The sequence below is a fragment of the Embiotoca jacksoni genome, unplaced genomic scaffold (genome assembly GCF_022577435.1).
Source record: "Embiotoca jacksoni isolate LCO1_2020_lvr unplaced genomic scaffold, fEmbJac1.0.p SCAF_7, whole genome shotgun sequence".
Classification (NCBI taxonomy): domain Eukaryota; kingdom Metazoa; phylum Chordata; class Actinopteri; family Embiotocidae; genus Embiotoca; species Embiotoca jacksoni.
Window position 1 is genome coordinate 8249343 of NW_027185425.1, and position 18656 is coordinate 8267998.

Here is an 18656-nt window from a genome sequence, read left to right on the forward strand (position 1 = left end):
ATGATTATTTGACTTCATACATGTGTAAAATCTGAAAATAACAGCTGGTCTCCTGTGAAAATCGTATCAAGTAAGCTGCAGCTCATTTTAAGTTAGCCTGCCACGTTGTTCTGTGTTTTCTTCCTTTTTTTGTTCTTTAAAAAAAAAAAAAAAAAAAAAAAAAAATTATAAGTGATGAGACTTTTTCTCACACTGTTGGTTTTCCAATGGCTTTATTAATTTTTTTTTAGATAATCCATCCATCCTAGAAGAAGCGCCTGTTTGTCATAACTGCTAATTCAAACGCAATAGATGCAGCTGATTTTGATGAAATGTAGCATTATTTGTAATGGCCAGCTGTTGTTCTCTAATCTTAGCTGTACCTGAATCCCTGGCGGCTGCCTTTTGCCTGGCAGAATCACCTGAAGGACACAGACCTGAGGTCAATGGCGTGGGAAGAGGAGAAGGAAAGAGGAACAAAGAAAATAATTCTGAAGGTTAAATGCAAATTCCAGTCAGTCATCCGTTTTCTTTGCCTTGTGTGTCTAACTAGCAGTACCACAATAAAGTTTGTTAATGTAACGGAATAAAAAGGTTTGGTTTCTGCAGTCTATAGCATTTTCTTTAGTTATAAGTAATCAAGATTTTTTTTTTTTTCTCAGGTTCTTGATATTCCAGCTAGAATATTTTTTACCCTCAACCCTCAGAGTTACGCAGCAGGTAAGAACTGCTCAAATACAGCAAGGGACATAAACTCCTTGGATTTTTCCTCTGCAGTTAAACCCTTGTTTTAGTAGAGGCTTTGTTCTGTCAGTTTCTTTGTGCCTGTACATTTTACCAGATTTCTATTTTGTCACAAAAAACATTGATTTATGCTCTGTAGGATTTTTTTTTTTTAAACTGGTTTTCATGTATGTGCCACGACACTTACTTCAGAAAAAAAAAAAAAACGAAAATTAGACAGTTTGAGCTTATTACGTTGTCTCATTCTTTAATTGAACTGCAGTGATGAAGAACCTTGCACTGTACCACATTCTCTTAAAGCATGAAGGTGAGTGATGAAGTTATTTCTTAGTCTTGAATTACATTATTTAAGTTTTCTACCTTGATTACTTTCATCTAACTTGTGCTTGTCTTTTTTACGCTTGTACAGTTCCAAAGTGTGAGACATACAGCAAACTCCAAGAAAACGAGAGATTTCCTCAGCTTGGTGAGTGTTACTGGAGTAATTAAAATGATTATTTATTTGTTATTTAAATATTAAAAAGTGCACTGTGCATTTTTTTGATTTGTGTTACCCCCGCATTGTAGGCAAACAGTTCCTGGTCAGGTACTTTGTCGGTAGGGAGCACAACACAGAAGTGCGATTTTTGTGTTTGCTCTGTGAGAGGAAGCTGTCAAATGATGAATCTGATGTCCATGTGTTCAGCTGGGAACATGTTGCAACATTTCTGGTGAGTATTTTTTAGTCTTAACTTCTCTTTTGTGTTGTTTTTTCCATTAATGGTATTTTGGTCCTTTTGATGCCTAAGGCTTCAATTGATCATTTACTCAAAGAGTTTTGTGCAAAGGCAGATAAACAGTAGCAGGGATATAGTGTAACGGGCATCCATGGCCGTCAAGTCTTATACCTTCATTTAATATGACTGAAGTAAATTAAAACCCTGCATCTATAAATGTTATTGCTGTGGGTTTTATTGGACCTTTGTGCAGAATTTCATACCATGGTTGAAATTACCTGGTTGAAATCTCGGGGAATACATTGCTGTGGTTCTCATCTTAAAGATAGTACTCTGAGTGTCTGAAGGTAAATTTGTGTTTTGTTTTCAGACACTGCAGCTTTGCCTTTTGGTGTCCCCACAGAGATCAGTTGTGGGACCCATTTTATACACTGCAGCCACTAGTACAGATTATCAGTGGTTTTAGCAGCATCTATCATTTCTACGCTGATGACATCCACTTATATTTTTCATTTAAACCTAATAAGCCTCATAAACTGAACAACGATTTCAATGCAATTTGGAACTGGATGACAAAGAACTCTCTGCAGTTAAATGCAGACAGGCAGAAATCCTGATTATTCCTGCTGATAACTTTCATTCATTGGCCTGGCAGAACCTTGGTGCCTTATTCTCAACCTCTGTTTAGTCTGGGGTGTTTGACCAGACCAGAAGATTTGACCCGTGCAGTAGGTTGTGACTCGATCACCTGAGAAACATCAACAAACTTACATCTGTTCAGTCAGCAAATGAAATTGAGATGCTAATAGATGCTTTAATTCTTATTACCTTCATTTCATACATTTACCCATCCCAACACATGGGCCCCCGTTACGCACCTTTTAACCTCCCACTACAGGCTTCTTGTTAATTTTAATTGGTGTCTGTTGTAGTGGTCAATTTCGGGAGACAGTCACAGATGAGGATGGAGTCGAAGATCAATACAAAAGAATTCTTTATTTATTTATTGGTGTTTACAGAAAGCTCACCTGTGACTAGTTTATATCTGTGACTAGCAGGGAGCATATCTAGAGTTCAGCTCCACCATAAGTAATTTCAATAGCCACAACAGGGTAAAAATATATAAGCTGCTATAATAGTATTTTATGCTATGTTAGATAGCATAACAAAAAGGCAACATGCAACCCCCAGGAAATCTGCTCTCTGAATACAGAAAAGTGACAACAATCTCATCATCATACAGACCATCACAGGAACGAAATGGGTACATGTAGTTTTTGGCAGAAAACGTGTGAAACTGCCAGTAAAGTAACGGCCGTGTGGTAGGGTTGTTAACACTTGTCGTTGTCTGTCAATATAGTAATTAGTATTGTTTAATGGCCCAATACCCTCCTCTAACTAGTATTCCCTAAATTAACCATGAAGTGACTTATTTTTGCGCTGAGCAAGTATATCTCTACCTTTCACCACAAACGTTGCCGTGTCATGTCAGACCTACTTCTCGGAGCTCTCAAAAACATCCAACTTTCCAAGTGGGAAATTCTCAGTTCGATAAGTATCCTTCGAGTTCACCGGGAACTACTTCTGAGAAACACAAGCTGAAGCTGTTGGAGAAGCTCTCACAGTTTCCTGTCTTTGAAATGATTTCTGACTTTATATTAAACTGTGGACAGTGTCCATGTTATTCATTTAATAGTGTGCTTAAAACTACCGTTTTACTACAACTACTTAATTATTTATTTATTTATTCATTAAGACACAAAAACTGATGCAAGCAGATCCCCAGCAAATAATGAACTGTTGTTAATGCATGGCTGTGTTTCTGTGTAGACCCGGTTCCACCCAGACTCACTGAATGCCAGCATTGATAGTGCTCAGGCCTTACTGGACTTGGCAAAACTGGCAGGACGCATTCACAGAATAGCTTATGTACAGGTACTCTATAGCAGAATTTCTCTACCATTCTTTTCTAGTATCTCCTCGACCTATGCACTTATGTGTATCAATGTTTTCTGCCCTCTAAGGTAATCGACACTATCGTCAGGGAGCCACGCTCCTATAGCAAAAGTGAGTAGTGTGTTGTGACGAACGTTCCTCGTTGTCATCTGTAGCTATAACTGTCATCTTGACTGTTCTTAATATGGCTTTGTTCCAGCATTATCCATTTTGGAATCTGCAAAGAGAAGAGATGGGAAAGGACGCCTCACACCCGACATTAAACTGGGTGCGAAGCTGGGTAAGTCAAGACAAATGCATTAACTCAATGATAGAGGTTTGCAGTGTGACACAAAAATACATCTGTTTTTTGGAGTTCCTATGCTTGGGTTCCCTCAGTGGGAAATCGTAAGGGTAGATTTGGTTGACTGGAAGTCCACGTCTGCTAATCTCTTCCCCTCGTCCTTCATTTGTTTTTACAGATTGGATTCTTGATGATACAGTGCAGCTAATTATAATCAAATACATAATCTCTCAGTTCTCAGGATTGTAAAACAAGTGGAAAAGGACCATGTGAGAGACGATAATCAGAGCAGCAGCAGCAACAACGAGCTGTGTGACAAAGGAGGTGAGAAGGAGACGCCTACACCAAGTGAAAACAGATCAGAGATGAGAAGAGAGGAGAAAAAGTCTGCAGGTGAGACATGCCAGGAGATAAAGGAGAAGCCAGAAGAGCCTACAACGAGAAAACCAAACGAGGCGCTCCCAGAAACCTGCACGAACACGGACAAAGATGATGGAGCAGAGACTGGATCAGAAAGGAGCACAGACAGCGAAGTTGTCCCAATGGAGGTCATGAATTCCATCGATAACACAAGAAAAAGGTTGAACAGCGGGTCTGAAAAATCAAAAGAGGACAGATGTCCTGATGAGGATGGTGGCAGAGAAATGAGCCATAAAAGACAGCGGTTCATCTGTGAAGAAGCAACATCCTGTGAAGAACCCACAAAAATATCAAGAAGTGGACAAGACGAGAACGCAACAGATGTGGAACAGAGTAACAAGGCAGCCACGGATAAAGGTATGTTCCCGAGTGTATTCAAGTTAGCAGAACATTTTCTTTGGTGTTTGTGTGAAAATGGCTCAGTCTTGGTGGTCAGTGGCTATTTTGAAGAATATGGCTATTAAAACCAGCTGTGATTGTCCAAAAATTATATTAGCATTATGTTGATCATGGAGAGGTTTGTTCAACCCGCTCAAACCTTATGACATTGTGGTAGATTTTCTTTGAACAGACTGGTCACAGATGAGGTTGGAATTGAAGATCACTCTCATCAGAATTCTTTATTGAACATGCAGCACGGAGAGAAGCAGGCTGGTTTCAGTTATGCTTTAAGCAACATTCCATTTGTGTCATCTGTTCAAACAGATGTCATTTGTGAATAGCAGTGTGTGTGTGTGTGTGTGTGTGTGTGTGTGTGTGTGTGTGTGCGCGCGCGCGCGTTGTCAGTTTGTGCAATCAAGTGTATAGTCTCGCAACAGAGTGGGAATATATACTTTATAAGTTTTGTTGAGACTGCTCATAAACTGCTATCATATTATGTATAATGTTATCAATCCTAACATTTATATACAGGAGATATGAAATATCTCCACAATACCCATCGACACAGGCAGAAAGTCGCTTTATAGCATTTGTACTTTTGTTCGCCGTCAACTTTATTATTAGTTTATTAGTATTTTTCAGCAAATATTTTAACTTGTTCTGCTAATTATACTATTAAGCATTTTATGATTTTCTTTTGCCATTGAAATGAATGGAGAGAATGTTCAACTCCTCTAAAACTGCCTCCTTCAGCATACTTTCACCTAGAAACACCATTCAAACTTTAAATGGGTACCAAGCCCTTCAGCTATTACCGCATCACTCAACTTTTTTTTTTTTTTTTTTTTAATTTATTTATTTTTTTTAGATCTTTTACAGTTTTTGAATGAGATCAGTTGAAGTATCATAAAGTTTTTGGCCCATTTTTCAGTTTATAATGGGTGTGTATTGCGCCAGTTGGAGTGGGTGATGTCATCTCCAGAGTGCACCAGGTTGGAATTAGTTTCACGAGTTTTTCTCTGTGGACTGCCAAAATGGCCACAAAATTGAACTCTACCAGCATAATTTATACACCATATTGTAGGGATTTTTGTTAGCTTTCACCCAGTATGCGTCTTATTACAATCGGACTTAAGGTTGTTGAGCCATCAGTCTCCATGTGGTAGAAACTCAGCCCAATTCCCCATTAACTGCGATATTAAAACATTTTTAGCACTTAAGCAGATGGCTCCTTTTCTCTAACGTGCTCCCTTGTCCTTATCTTTTACACTTTAAAAATACAATTCCTTCAGCTTTTAACTACCAAGGTTTGATTCTCCAAAGGGGGTTTTATCTGCCTTTATGCAAAACTTCAGCAACTTCCTTCAGCTTTCAGCTTCAAAGTTTTGATTCTGCATTTTAGCAGTTTCTTTTCAACAACTTCCTCCTTTGGTTTCAACTTGCTCCAATTTTAAAATTCCTCCAGCTTTCAACTTCCTTAAGATTTTAACTTACAAGGTTCCACATTTCACTTCAGCCAATTTTGCATTGTTTCAGCAATATCCCTTGGCCTTCAGCTTCAAAATTTTCATTCTGCTTGTCTGTAAGACTTTTGAGCCATTTTCCCATGAATGTAGCTGAGGTTTTTTTTTTAGCTTACAGATTCAATGTTTCGATTGTCCATTTTAACAGTTTTTATCAGCAATTTCCTTCAGCTTTTAACTCATAAGGTTCCACTTTTCACTTTGTCATTTAGCATTTTTTGAGTAATATCCTTCAGCTTTCAGCAAATTCAGCAGTTTTTGAAACTCATTTCAGCATAGCATTCACACTGCATTTTCTACTGGAAATTAATTTTCTAGTAGAAAGTGCAAATAACATTTTGTTATGTTACAGCCTTATTCCAAAATGGATTCAATTAATTTTTTTCTCAAAATTCTACACACAAAACCCCATAATGATAACGTGAAAAAAGTTTTTTTTTTTAATTTTTGCAAATCTATTAAAAAGAAAAAAAAATGAAAAAAATCACAAGTACATAAGTACTCACAGCCTTTGCCATGACACTCAAAATTGAGCTCAGGTGCATCCTGTTTCCACTGATCATCCTTGAGATGTTTCTACAACTTGATTGGAGTCCACCTGTGGTAAATTCAGTTGATTGGACATGATTTGGAAAGACACACACCGTCTATATAAGGTCCCACAGTGAACAGCGCATATCAGAGCACAAACCAAGCCATGAAGTCCAAGGAATTGTCCTTGTCCATTCGGTACACCTGGTCAAACATCTAGATGGGTGGTGAAAGGCGTGAAAAGAATGCAAATCCGAAATTGTGCAGCATTTCTTCAGCATTGTCCATCATTTTCACAGCCATGCAGTCTGAGCAGTACAGCAGGCGTGAGCTCCTTCTGACCTCCACTCCATCCTGTGTTAAACTAAAGGACACCTCGGTAACTATTCATGACATCTCTTCTACGATGGGCAACTTCCAGGTCAGTGAAATTGGTGTTGGTCGGTTCCAAAAAATTAAGAAAATTTCCTCTTCTTCCATTTGTCATAAAGAATGTGAAATTGCATGTCGTGCTACTGACACTGCAGGGTCCGAAATAAACGCTGCCCCAATGGCCCGGGGCTAGTCAAATTTTATGCAGGGCAAGTTTGGGATATGTATGTTTTAGATGGTGTCATTGTTTTGAACATGCGTGATGGATGAAATGCATGGTGATTTGGTGAAATACACATTGGAAAGGCTCCCTAAGCCAGCAGCAAGTTGGCAAAAGAAACGAGTTCTACTTTTGTTGAAACCACATTCCTGAGTGGAAAACATCCTCTGCATGTAGGGTTTTACCGCAATTAATCTTAATTTATTTGCAAATCCTCATTAATGAATTTGGTGTACCATCCAAAATAAAAAAAATAAGGCTTTTATCCTGTAATCAGTCAACATGAATCTACTTTGATTTATCAGAAAATTATTCATGTGACAACATTTGGATCTAATTGTATTTATTGAATGCTTTAACACAATTGTATGAATAGTGTGAATATGGGAGTGTTACACAAACGTGATAATTATAATGATGTCACAAATATACCAAAAACAAATTTTCATGAGCTAACTTGGTGGAGTGAAGGAGGGAATATTGAAGACAGAGCTAAGGTAAGTAATGTGTTTTGAAATGAACTTAGTTGCGTTTGATAAGCTATTGCGACGTCACACTTGATCAAAGACATTGTTCTACTGTTGATGAAGATCACAGGGCTGGAGAGTGTTGTCCAGTCGGCAGTGGCATTTGGGCATCAGGAAATGTGGAGATGATCAATTTGACAGCTATAGAGTTTTTAAAGGTGATAGTTCAATCCTGGGGAAAGTGAACAGAAAGGCTTAAAAAACAAAATGGCAGTCTAATGAATATATATATATATATATATATATATATATATTTATTTATTTTTTTTTCATTTTCAAGGTGGTGGACATGGAGAATAATGATGTTTCAGGAGACTCTGAGGCAGATCAAGATAAAACGGCGAGGTGTATGAATGAGCCCCCAGTCAGTTCACACATCTGTCCGACTGTTAACACAACTAGTGAAGAAACATTGAGTCGACACGTGTCCACAAATGGGACAAACGCAACCCGTTTACCTCCTGAGTCCACAAGAAGTGACTCCAAAGATGATATTTCTCCAAACACTGCAGAGTCATTGAAATTTGAAACCTCTTCTGAAATGACAGCAGTTGGCTCCATTTGTATTGCAACGGCGTCTAAAGGTAGAGCAGCAGCCTCATTCAAACTCCAAACCTCCACCACGAGGGCACCCATCTCGGATATGTCAACCACAAAACCTGCAACACTGTCCAGACCACTCGACACCAGAGGTGGAGCTGCATACAAGGTGAAAGCCGATTCTTCTAACGCTGCAGCCACTTCGCCAACAGGGTCCAAGGTGGTGCACGGAGCCTCCTGCATAACTGCACCTTCCTCCAAGATGAAAAATGCTCCTAAATATTGTAAAGCCACATCCCAAACTGCAATCACACCTGTATCTAAGCTAACTATTACAACCGCTGCTGAAATGTGTAAAACATCAGCTAAGTGGAAAAATACTGAATCTTCTGTTAAGACTGTGAAGAATCCAAAGGGGCCAAAAAGTGATGATGTTGAGCCAGATATTCAGAAGAGTCGCTCATCAGCTTCTTCCCACCCGGTCACGGCCATGCCTGTCACATCTGTTAACAAAAAGCGAGCTGAAGAGCCATCTCCTGTCTGTGCAAATAAAACAAAGCCAAACGATAGACTTCCTAAAGTTGGCAAGTATTATTTTGTTTATATTAGAAAAATCTCTCGTCTCTGAATTGATCTAGTTATGACTTGTTGTTTTTCTCCTTTTTTATAGGCGTTAATCAGCTGATTGTGGTGAAATGCCAAGGAAAGCAGCAAGTCTACTGTCAGCTGTGTTCAGTCAGGTTGCTATGCTCCAGTCATCTGTTCGACTTCAACCACCTGTACAACTATGTGGTGCGTGCTTTGGAAGTTATGGTGTAGAAAATGTAGTTGGAGCTTGCAGCGCAGTAATACAGATGTTCACTGTTCTCTTATTAGAAAATGAAGGACCCTGATTGGACTGCAGAGCTGTCAGAGTCGGGGGAAAAATTGAAGAGGACAGTGGTCCACTTTGCCAAGATTGATAAACTGGGACCATCCCAGGTGAATTACATGTGCATGTATGAAAATGTACTGGTTGTTAATCAGCATGAATAAGCATTTAAATTAAAAAGTTAAGATGACTTTTACCGAGCAACGACTAGATAGTATAAAAACAAAGACGACTATAACTATTTGAGATTCTTTTTTTAATGATGATTTGTCCTGGATTGACATTGTAAATGAACTAAAACCACATTTCTGCTGCTTGAGGAACCAAAATCCTCAATTCTCCATAAACGTTATCTATCTCAGTTAAATGCAATGTAGTTTTCATTGGTACTGGGTATTAATAGTAATAACTTTTATTTGTGTAATGCTTTTCATACACAAATTTTGTCTGGAAGTGCTTTTCAGCAAGAAAGTTACATGCAGTGCTTCAAACAGATATGAAGAAACATGAAAATATAATAATAGAAAACAAGCTCACAGAGGGGAAGACTTCAGAGGAATTAAGATCTTTATTATTGTAACAAAGATCTGTCAGCAGAGTTCCTGTTGCTAATCATAATGCCGCCTCTAACCTGTGATTAACTATATCTACTTTAGGTCGTGGCTACAAAGCAGCCGTCACCTGGACCCTAATTGTGTCTCTTTGTTTTTAGTTCTGAGTAAACCGTATGTTCATGTCATGGGAAGCGTCAACCTCAGCCTGCTTACTTTTTACGACAACAAATAGTTACACTGCAGACACTTTGAGAATTTACACACTGCGAATCGATTACGTGAGTCTCTGTTTAACATTATTAACATGGTTACAATTATCTCACATTTACAATGTGATTTTTTTTTTCACCACACATGAATTTAAAAATCTGAAAAATAGAATAGCATAGAAACAAAACAATTAAATACAAGACATCACATGAATAAAAGAGTTAAAATATGTAACGAAGCAAAACAAATTTTAAGGCACAGTAGTGGAAAGTGAGCGCTTCAAGTGTAGCTAGTTGGAAGCCAATGTAAAGAGATGTGTTTTAAGCTCTCTTTTAAAAGAGATATCTCCAGGTTAATTATTCAAGTTGGTAAAAAACTGATTAACATATGATTAAATATGTTGAGCAGAGGTAAGTTTTATGAAAACAACAGAAAGGACTTTGGGTAAATATGAGACCGTACATCAGTAACATGCATTGTTGGTAGGGTTTTTAATGTGCATTGATTTGTGTCTTTCTGCTAGAACCTGGAAGTGGACAGGGACACGTACAAACAGCTGGCTGAGCTTGCAGAGCCGGAAGGTAAAGATATTCCAATACTCGGAAAAAATAAAATCCAATTCAATTCTATATGACTTCTACATGACTAAACAAAGTTAAGCAAGGGGCAGGCCTTGTGTTATTTTCAACTGATAGAGAAATTATGCAGGTAAAAGGATGATACTGAAGATGTTTTCCTTTTGTTTTTTTACACAAAAAGCACATTTAGCCTAAGTTTTGTTTTTCTTTTGGAACTGTGCTGCTGCTTCATATGTATGTGCTTGTTAGTTGATGCAGGAGGAACAGATACTTGGTTTTATACGTATGGTATTTTTTTTTTATATCATTTTATTTTCATCTCTTTTGATTGTCAGCTTTGAAAAAACTGAAAGCAATCATGAGACAGAGGGACTCGCAGGTCTCGTCATCCTCCACAGCCGACACCGCAGAGGCTTTGAGAGAGGAAGATGAATCGGCCAGTCCATGTGAAGGCTCAGATGATAGTAAGTTCAAGTGCCATTTCTGACCATCAAATTTCATCCATGTTTGAGTTTGTAGTCAGATTAATGAGCGGGTATCACTGCCTTCACACAATTTTCACTGTACTTGAGATTTTGTTTCTGGGCCATTGTTTCTGATGACTTTTAATTCGTGACATCTTTAAAAGACCTCTGAATGAGACACAGAGATTACAAATTACAATTACTGATGCAGAGGAATTTTGTTTCTCTCGGGGATTTACGTGCCACATAATGAAATGCCAGGATTTTTTTTTTTTTTTTTTTTTTTTTACTGTCCTGGTAAATACTGAGCTTTTGTTTTGTTTTTTTTACAGCTTTTGTACATATTCTGTGTCAATGCAGATTTTAACGACATTATACTCCGTTATGCAGTTTTTTGCATTGTCGAACCCTTACTGGATGTCAGTATGTTAAGGTGCGTTCACATTTATCTGATTTGGTCATCACCAAAATACCAGTTGTGCCTTGGACCACCTGCCTGACCAAAGGACCAAAATTGATCTTGACTAAAAGAGGTTGTTTCGGTCCAGATCAAAATGAGGAACAGACTTCCTGGATGGTTTTAACTTTTGGACCAATTATAGAAAACGTAGTTAGTGCATCTTCACTTATTAAGCAGTAGAAGAAGAAGAAAAAAAAGTAAAATAAGTAAAAAGTAACTGCAGTAGCACATAAAGAAAGGGGGGGAGAGTATTTTACTTTGATTTGGTCCAACAAAGAAATCAAGACGTAGAAGTGAATCTGGCGGTGGTTCAGTCAATCAGTGAAGACACACATGTTGATGACGCAGTTCAAGACCAGCTTCCATCATGTCAGAGCTTAAATAAAAATGATCCAGAGCCCATCACAGCTCTGTGCATTAATGCTGAGGACAAAGCAGGTATAATGTATCTGTGTTTGTCATTGCTTATTTAACTGAACAATCAGCCTACATAACTAACACGCTACCCTCTGCTCGATTTAGTCACTATCAAACAGGAAAGGTTGGAGCCACATGAGGAGACCCAGGCTTACTGTGAAGAGACACCTGCGATTGAGAGTCCTGGTAAATACTGAGTGAAAACGCCCTAAAACTCTTCCTTGCACTGTATCTGTATCATGACTCATTTGTACAAATCCTTTCACTTTCCCGGCAGTCCACATGGAGAAACCTCACACAGAGGCTCCCGTCAATCACTCGCCAGACAAATTTGCCCAAACCGCTGATGTATGCAAAGACGCCGCTGACGACAGACAACAACAGTGGCAGAGTAATGCAGAATTACAGGACATGCAGACGGTGCTACAAAGTACACCGAAAGCATCACCTGTAAAATCCTTCAGCCCAGACCCGCTTTCTCTGGGTGCTACAGTTATAACGGAACCACAGAGTGAGCCAGGATCCAGAAGCATAGCAGAACATGCACCAAAACTTTGCCCAGGACCTGGAGAGCACGGTGCATCACAGGCCCTCCCAAGCATTTCAATAGGTGGGCGTTGAGTATTCACGTTTTACTGCATTTTGGCATTAAAGGTACTAATTTGTTTTTATCGCTGGCTGTGACAGGGAAAAAAATGCCAGGCTGCAGCAAATTGTCCACGTACCTGTCATTAAATGGAAAGGATGCTAAACTGATCATTGGTGGGTGTGTCCTCCTTCCACAGCAAGTCCTTTATACTACCATTATTTCCTGTTATTTCAAAAAACCATATATGTTAAAGATGGTGTGTCCTCTTTAGGCTTGAGCACTGTATGGGAGTGCCGAGGGATATCTATGAACCCGTTCTTCCTGTGTGAGAGCTGCAGGAAGACACTATCTCTCGGGGACATCTGTGATCACATGGTCAGCCCTGATCACCAGTTCAACTACATGGTGTGTTCACTGAATAAGGCATGGGAGCACTGCATACGTCCAAATAACTAAAGTGTTTAACGTGCTGCTGCACTGTGATATAATATGATGCGCTTGTCTTTCAGATGAAATGCTTCCCTGAGTTTCTATGGTTTTGGGAGGTGAAACTGCCCGAGAATGTAAAACTGGAAATTTTAAGAGACGTTGCAGAGAAGCTCTCACAGCGAGAGTGTGCCAGCAAGATGGCTGCACAGGTAGTCTATTAGGTCCATTCAGCATATTATGGATTTTATTTTATTTTATTATGGCTCTTGTATGTCTTTGAATAATTTGGTCAAGATATGTTTAATTGTGTCTTTAAATATATATATTTTTTGGGTTATTCATAAGCTATAGATACCATTTTTCTGTTCTACATTGTTCATATTTTACACGTGCTTTATGTACCTAAAAAAAAAAAGTTCATACAAATCCATTGCGCTAATTGTTGCCATGTTTGTTTTCTCTTACAAAGTGTATATTGCTGAGCAAGGAGTTTTATGAACTTGTTCGCACAGCTCCATTCAGCAAAGGTAAGATTATTTTGGAAGTGTCTCCAGAGTGCATGGGCCCAGGGAATATACAGTAATTACTATCAACTTGCCCTTTTTTTTGTTGTAGCTTTAGAAATGGTGCAAAACATCGAGAAAGTGAAGAATGTGAGTGTCCTCTGTCTGCCGAGTAGTGTTCAACAGCAGAAGAGTGAGTACCACCAGCGCAATCAGTGTTTCTTACTCATACACAGCTTAACTAAAGGCACTGAAACAGAAAGAATATAGATACAAACTATTGACATTTGTTTTCATTTGCACAGGCCAGCAGCCTGAGACCCTGCAGGAATCTCTTCCTACAGAGATGCAGTCAGCTCAATCACTTGAGACCGGTCAGAGGAGTGACAATGGTAAGATTAATCATATTTTCAATACTGAGGTTTTTCCCACAGTAAGTTTTTCATCACACTTAAGCCAGTGTAGCCCAAAAACCCATCGAGGTAAAACATAGATGTTGTCAGTTCAATATAGAAGCCTAAAAGGAAAATGAGAACTCGTATAAAGTCTGTATTCATTGTAAAAAAGTGTTGATAATTTATTTATACTGATTCCCTAAATGTCCGAACCATTGAAATTCATGACTTAAGACCAAACCAGAACCATAAACTTGGGGTTTGTCTCTGCAGTTCTGTCAATTTTAAGTTTGAAAGTACAAATATTTATATATTTTTTTATTTTTAAAGACTCACCATCAAGCTTTTAACCTTGTGAACATTTCCATGTGGAGTTTTTTTTTTTATATGCTACAATACAGTCATGCTGTTGCATTTTGACTTTGAACTGCAGACAATGTGGTAGTCTCTTGCACACAGATTAAGACAGCCAGGGTTTCATACATCACATACTTTAGGAACCCATCCTGTCAACTTGCAAGGTGGGGCGTTTCACATCATAGCACTGCAGGCAAGTGGTGGAGTGGTGGATGGAGATAGAGGAGGGGACTATTTGCATATTTATAGATTCGCCTGTACTGACTTAAGGCAAAGATGTACTTATTATTGGGAGAATTTTTTTTAACTTCTGAATATGTTGTTTTTATGAACAGTTTCCAAAAATGTAATCGGTGCAAATAGAGGAACTTTTAAGACTGAAACTAAAAAATTGCAGTTATGTTAGCAGGTGAATTTCCTCCACTTTGTGACACCGGTAGAAATCAGAGGTTGAGACTTCTTGAGAACTCAAAAATGGTGTTTATCATTTCTCAAAGCTGTAATAGATGGCTTATTTATTGTGTTCTCTTATTCATTGTCCGCTGTTCTTTTTAGAAGCCAGACAAAAAACAGAAACACCCGTTTTAGAGGAGACTGCCATGGTTGGAGATTTGGATTGGGTCAAAAAAAAGACGAATCTTGGGTCCTCTGGATGTTAACTGCTCCTCCTCAAAGGCTGATTCTGATGTCTTTCCATTCCCCAGTGGTGGCTCAAGTCTCGGCCCCCTGGAGCCCTGCAGTAGCTTTTCTATGCAGCCAGAATTCATGCCACCAGTCTCTCAGCCCCAGATGTCAGTGTTGCAAGTAAAACAGGAAGACGATCACTCAGAATATCCATACTTTGATACCGTTGGTCCTGAAATCAGTCAAACCCTGCCAGTGTCCCCCAAACATAAAAGCCTCCCAACCTGGAAAAGGCCAGGTGATGCATATGTTGAAAGACACACCAATAATCCACTTGAGGACGATTTGCCAGCCAAACGCACACCTAACCCACTGCAGCCTGTTATTGAGCCCGTCTCTGAAGCACCCTCCGTTTCCACTTTTGGTAACCCCGCTGCACCCCCAACTCCCCTGTTTCCTCAGGACACAGACATGAGACCTGGATCTGACAGAAAAACTGAATTGCCTCCGGACTTGACAATGCTGACACAACTAATATGTCAGTATAAAAATGAGTCGATGATGAGTTTGTCCCCTTGTAAGTTATCTCCTATCAACTCCTGTGCTACCGATTCATCTCAAAGTATGGAAAGAAGCAGCGATTTAAAGGATCAGGTAGTTCAAGCTACAGAGGAGAACAATCCACCCTCTGTCAACTCATCACAAGTCATGAGAAAAGCAGTTACTGCGTTGGGCCCTGAGCAACAACTCGCACCCCTTAATGCCGCCTCCGCTTTCTCGCCCAACAGCTCCTATAACCACTTGATGTGGGCAAACCCTCTGTTGAGAGCACATGAAGACGGTGCTGCCAGTGCCCGTCACCTTAGTGACCCACAACATCTGGGAGGTGTCACTGCTCAGAACAGCTTTGTAAATGTGATCCAGTTCAGACCTGGATCTGCTGCCGCCAACTGTGACCCAGGACAGATGCCACAGGCACAAGGTTACACAGAGGCTGTAAGACCTGGAGTTAGTCGGTTTCCCATTAACACCATTGTAACTGCCAGGCAAGACCCCACTAACTGCATGTTTGTGGGCAGCAATAATGGACAGTACCACACTGATGTGAGCAGTGGCCAGTTTCTCCGCAGCTCCAAGAGGAAGCACCGCTAACAGTGTGGCTGCAGCTGGAGGGTATGGTCAATACAGCCAAATGGCTCAAGTCACAAATGGACATCCAGGTTATGTTTCGGCTGAGGCGGTGGCAGGTTTCACAGCAGTATACAACCCTGCTTTCTATAGTTTCTATCAGTGTGAAGAGTACACCGGGCAGCTCAACCAAAACCAGTATTACGCAGTGCACCAAGCAAACCAACTCAGTCAGCAGTCATATGTTCATAGTGTAGCAGCTCCTCTGCCTCATGGATATGTGAGCCGAGAAATGCAGCTTCAGCAGCTGCAGCAACATCAGCAGCAGCTTCAGCAACAGCAGTACGTCCCCACGTGGACAACAGGATGACTTGGGCCAAATGAGATGTAAAATACCTTGTTTGTGTGTTTTTATGTGCACATATATTTATTTTCTTTTTATACAAAAATATTCCTGTTGGCAATTTTCCTCATGTAATTAAAAATGTCTCATAACAGCAAATATTAATGCCAAATATTCTGTTTTATTCTTGCCACAAAGTGTTTTGTTAAAATTTGTTAAAAACTTATTTCACACTCTTATTGAAGCTAGAGATTTGTTTTAAGTATGTCTGTGTGTGTTCACTTACAGACAGTGCCATAAATACATATCCTTTTTTAAACTGTTTTTCTGTTAGATACTCTTGATACTGTCAATCTGTTTAAATATGAACAATGAGGTGGTCAATCTTTAGGAAAAAAAAGCTAATTAAGGAACTGTGATTGGTTTCAGTTTTTAGCGGCAATAACTTAGTGATTTTTGTAAATATATGTTGATTTTTAAGACATTTCTGTAATGACATTTCAGAGATATTCTGTATAAAATTTACTGCATCCTGTTTTTTTATGCACAAACATTAGTGTGACAGAAGTGTATGAATCTAATGGGTATTGTGGTAAATTATCTTTGAACAGACTGGTCACAGATGAGGGTGGAATCAAAGATCAATTCATCAGAATTCTTTATTGGACATGCAGCATGGGAAGAAGTGCACAGCTTGCTGGACTGCAGAGTTCTTCAACTTCGTACGGAAAAGGTTACAACATTTATACAGTGGGGCAAAAAAGTATTTAGTCAGCCACCAATTGTGCAAGTTCTCCCACTTAAAAAGATGAGAGACGCCTGTAATTTTCATCATAGGTACACTTCAACTATGAGAGACAGAATGGGGGGAAAGAATCCAGGCAATCACATTGTAGGATTTTTAATGAATTAATTGGTAAATTCCTCGGTAAAATAAGTATTTGGTCACCTACAAACAAGCAAGATTTCTGGCTCTCACAGACCTGTAACTTCTTCTTTAAGAGGCTCCTCTGTCCTCCACTCGTTACCTGTATTAATGGCACCTGTTTGAACTTGTTATCAGTATAAAAGACACCTGTCCACAACCTCAAACAGTCACACTCCAAACTCCACTATGGCCAAGACCAAAGAGCTGTCAAAGGACACCAGAAACAAAGTTGTAGACCTGCACCAGGCTGGGAAGACTGAATCTGCAATAGGTAAGCAGCTTGGTGTGAAGAAATCAACTGTGGGAGCAATTATTAGAAAATGGAAGACATACAAGACCACTGATAACCTCCCTCGATCTGGGGCTCCACGCAAGATCTCACCCCGTGGGGCCAAAATGATCACAAGAACGGTGAACAAAAATCCCAGAACCACACGGGGGGACCTAGTGAATAACCTGCAGAGAGCTGGGACCAAAGTAACAAAGGCTACCATCAATAACACACTACGCCGCCAGGGACTCAAATCCTGCAGTGCCAGACGTGTCCCCCTGCTTAAGTCAGTACATGTCCAGGCCTGCCTGAAGTTTGCTAGAGAGCATTTGGATGATCCAGAAGAGGATTGGGAGAATGTCATATGGTCAGATGAAAACAAAATAAGAACGTTTTGGTAAAAACTCAACTCGTCGTGTTTGGAGGAGAAAGAATGCCGAGTTGCATCCAAAGAACACCATACCTACTGTGAAGCATGGGGGTGGAAACATCATGCTTTGGGGCTGTTTTTCTGCAAGGGGACCAGGACGACTGATCTGTGTAAAGGAAAGAATGAATGGGGCCATGTATCGTGAGATTTTGAGTGAAAACCTCCTTCCATCAGCAAGGGCATTGAAGATGAAACGTGGCTGGGTCTTTCAGCATGACAATGATCCCAAACACACCGCCCGGGCAACGAAGGAGTGGCTTCGTAAGAAGCATTTCAAGGTCCTGGAGTGGCCTAGCCAGTCTCCAGATCTCAACCCCATAGAAAATCTGTGGAGGGAGTTGAAAGTCCGTGTTGCCCAGCGACAGCCCCAAAACATCACTGCTCTAGAGGAGATCTGCATGGAGGAATGGGCCAAAATACCAGCAACAGTGTGTGAAAAGCTTGTGAAGACTTACAGAAAACGTTTGACCTCTGTCATTGCCAACAAAGGGTATATAACAAAGTATTGAGATTAACTTTTGTAATTGACCAAATACTTATTTTCCACCATAATTTGCAAATATATTCTTTAAAAATCAGACAATGTGATTTTCAGGAATTTTTTTTCTCATTTTGTCTCATAGTTTAGGTATACCTATGATGAAAATTACAGGCCTCTCTCATCTTTTTAAGTGGGAGAACTTGCACAATTGGTGGCTGACTAAATACTTTTTTGCCCCACTGTACACTCACTTTACATAAAAGTGGGGTGGGACGTACTTCTCGGAATCAGTCACGCCAATATCTTGGGTACAATGGTTGCGCCCTGGATGTCGGCTAGCTAGACATATGTCCATGCATGGATGTCAGCAAACTAGACATGTCCCTACATGGATATCAGCTAACTAGACCTATGTCCATGCAAGAATGTGAG

The 18656-nt window shown here is 39.7% G+C and overlaps 1 protein-coding gene across 1 annotated transcript in view; it reads left to right on the forward strand.

Annotated features, from left to right (window-relative positions):
* Nucleotides 1-18294, forward strand: part of LOC138214677 (uncharacterized) — a 35157-nt gene extending 16863 nt beyond the window's left edge. Inside the window, exons 21-44 of the mRNA XM_069176445.1 lie at nt 357-476; nt 642-699; nt 986-1030; nt 1133-1189; nt 1291-1433; nt 3270-3374; nt 3464-3506; nt 3595-3675; nt 3913-4455; nt 6833-6954; nt 7933-8776; nt 8863-8984; nt 9069-9173; nt 10351-10408; nt 10741-10869; nt 11852-11932; nt 12024-12356; nt 12434-12508; nt 12607-12740; nt 12845-12973; nt 13234-13291; nt 13380-13460; nt 13573-13659; nt 14575-18294. Of these exons, the coding sequence (XP_069032546.1) occupies nt 357-476; nt 642-699; nt 986-1030; nt 1133-1189; nt 1291-1433; nt 3270-3374; nt 3464-3506; nt 3595-3675; nt 3913-4455; nt 6833-6954; nt 7933-8776; nt 8863-8984; nt 9069-9173; nt 10351-10408; nt 10741-10869; nt 11852-11932; nt 12024-12356; nt 12434-12508; nt 12607-12740; nt 12845-12973; nt 13234-13291; nt 13380-13460; nt 13573-13659; nt 14575-14678 (3657 nt within the window). The 3' untranslated portion in view covers nt 14679-18294. The remainder of the gene's footprint in view (nt 1-356; nt 477-641; nt 700-985; nt 1031-1132; nt 1190-1290; nt 1434-3269; nt 3375-3463; nt 3507-3594; nt 3676-3912; nt 4456-6832; nt 6955-7932; nt 8777-8862; nt 8985-9068; nt 9174-10350; nt 10409-10740; nt 10870-11851; nt 11933-12023; nt 12357-12433; nt 12509-12606; nt 12741-12844; nt 12974-13233; nt 13292-13379; nt 13461-13572; nt 13660-14574) is intronic.
* The last annotated feature ends 362 nt before the right edge of the window (nt 18295-18656 follow it).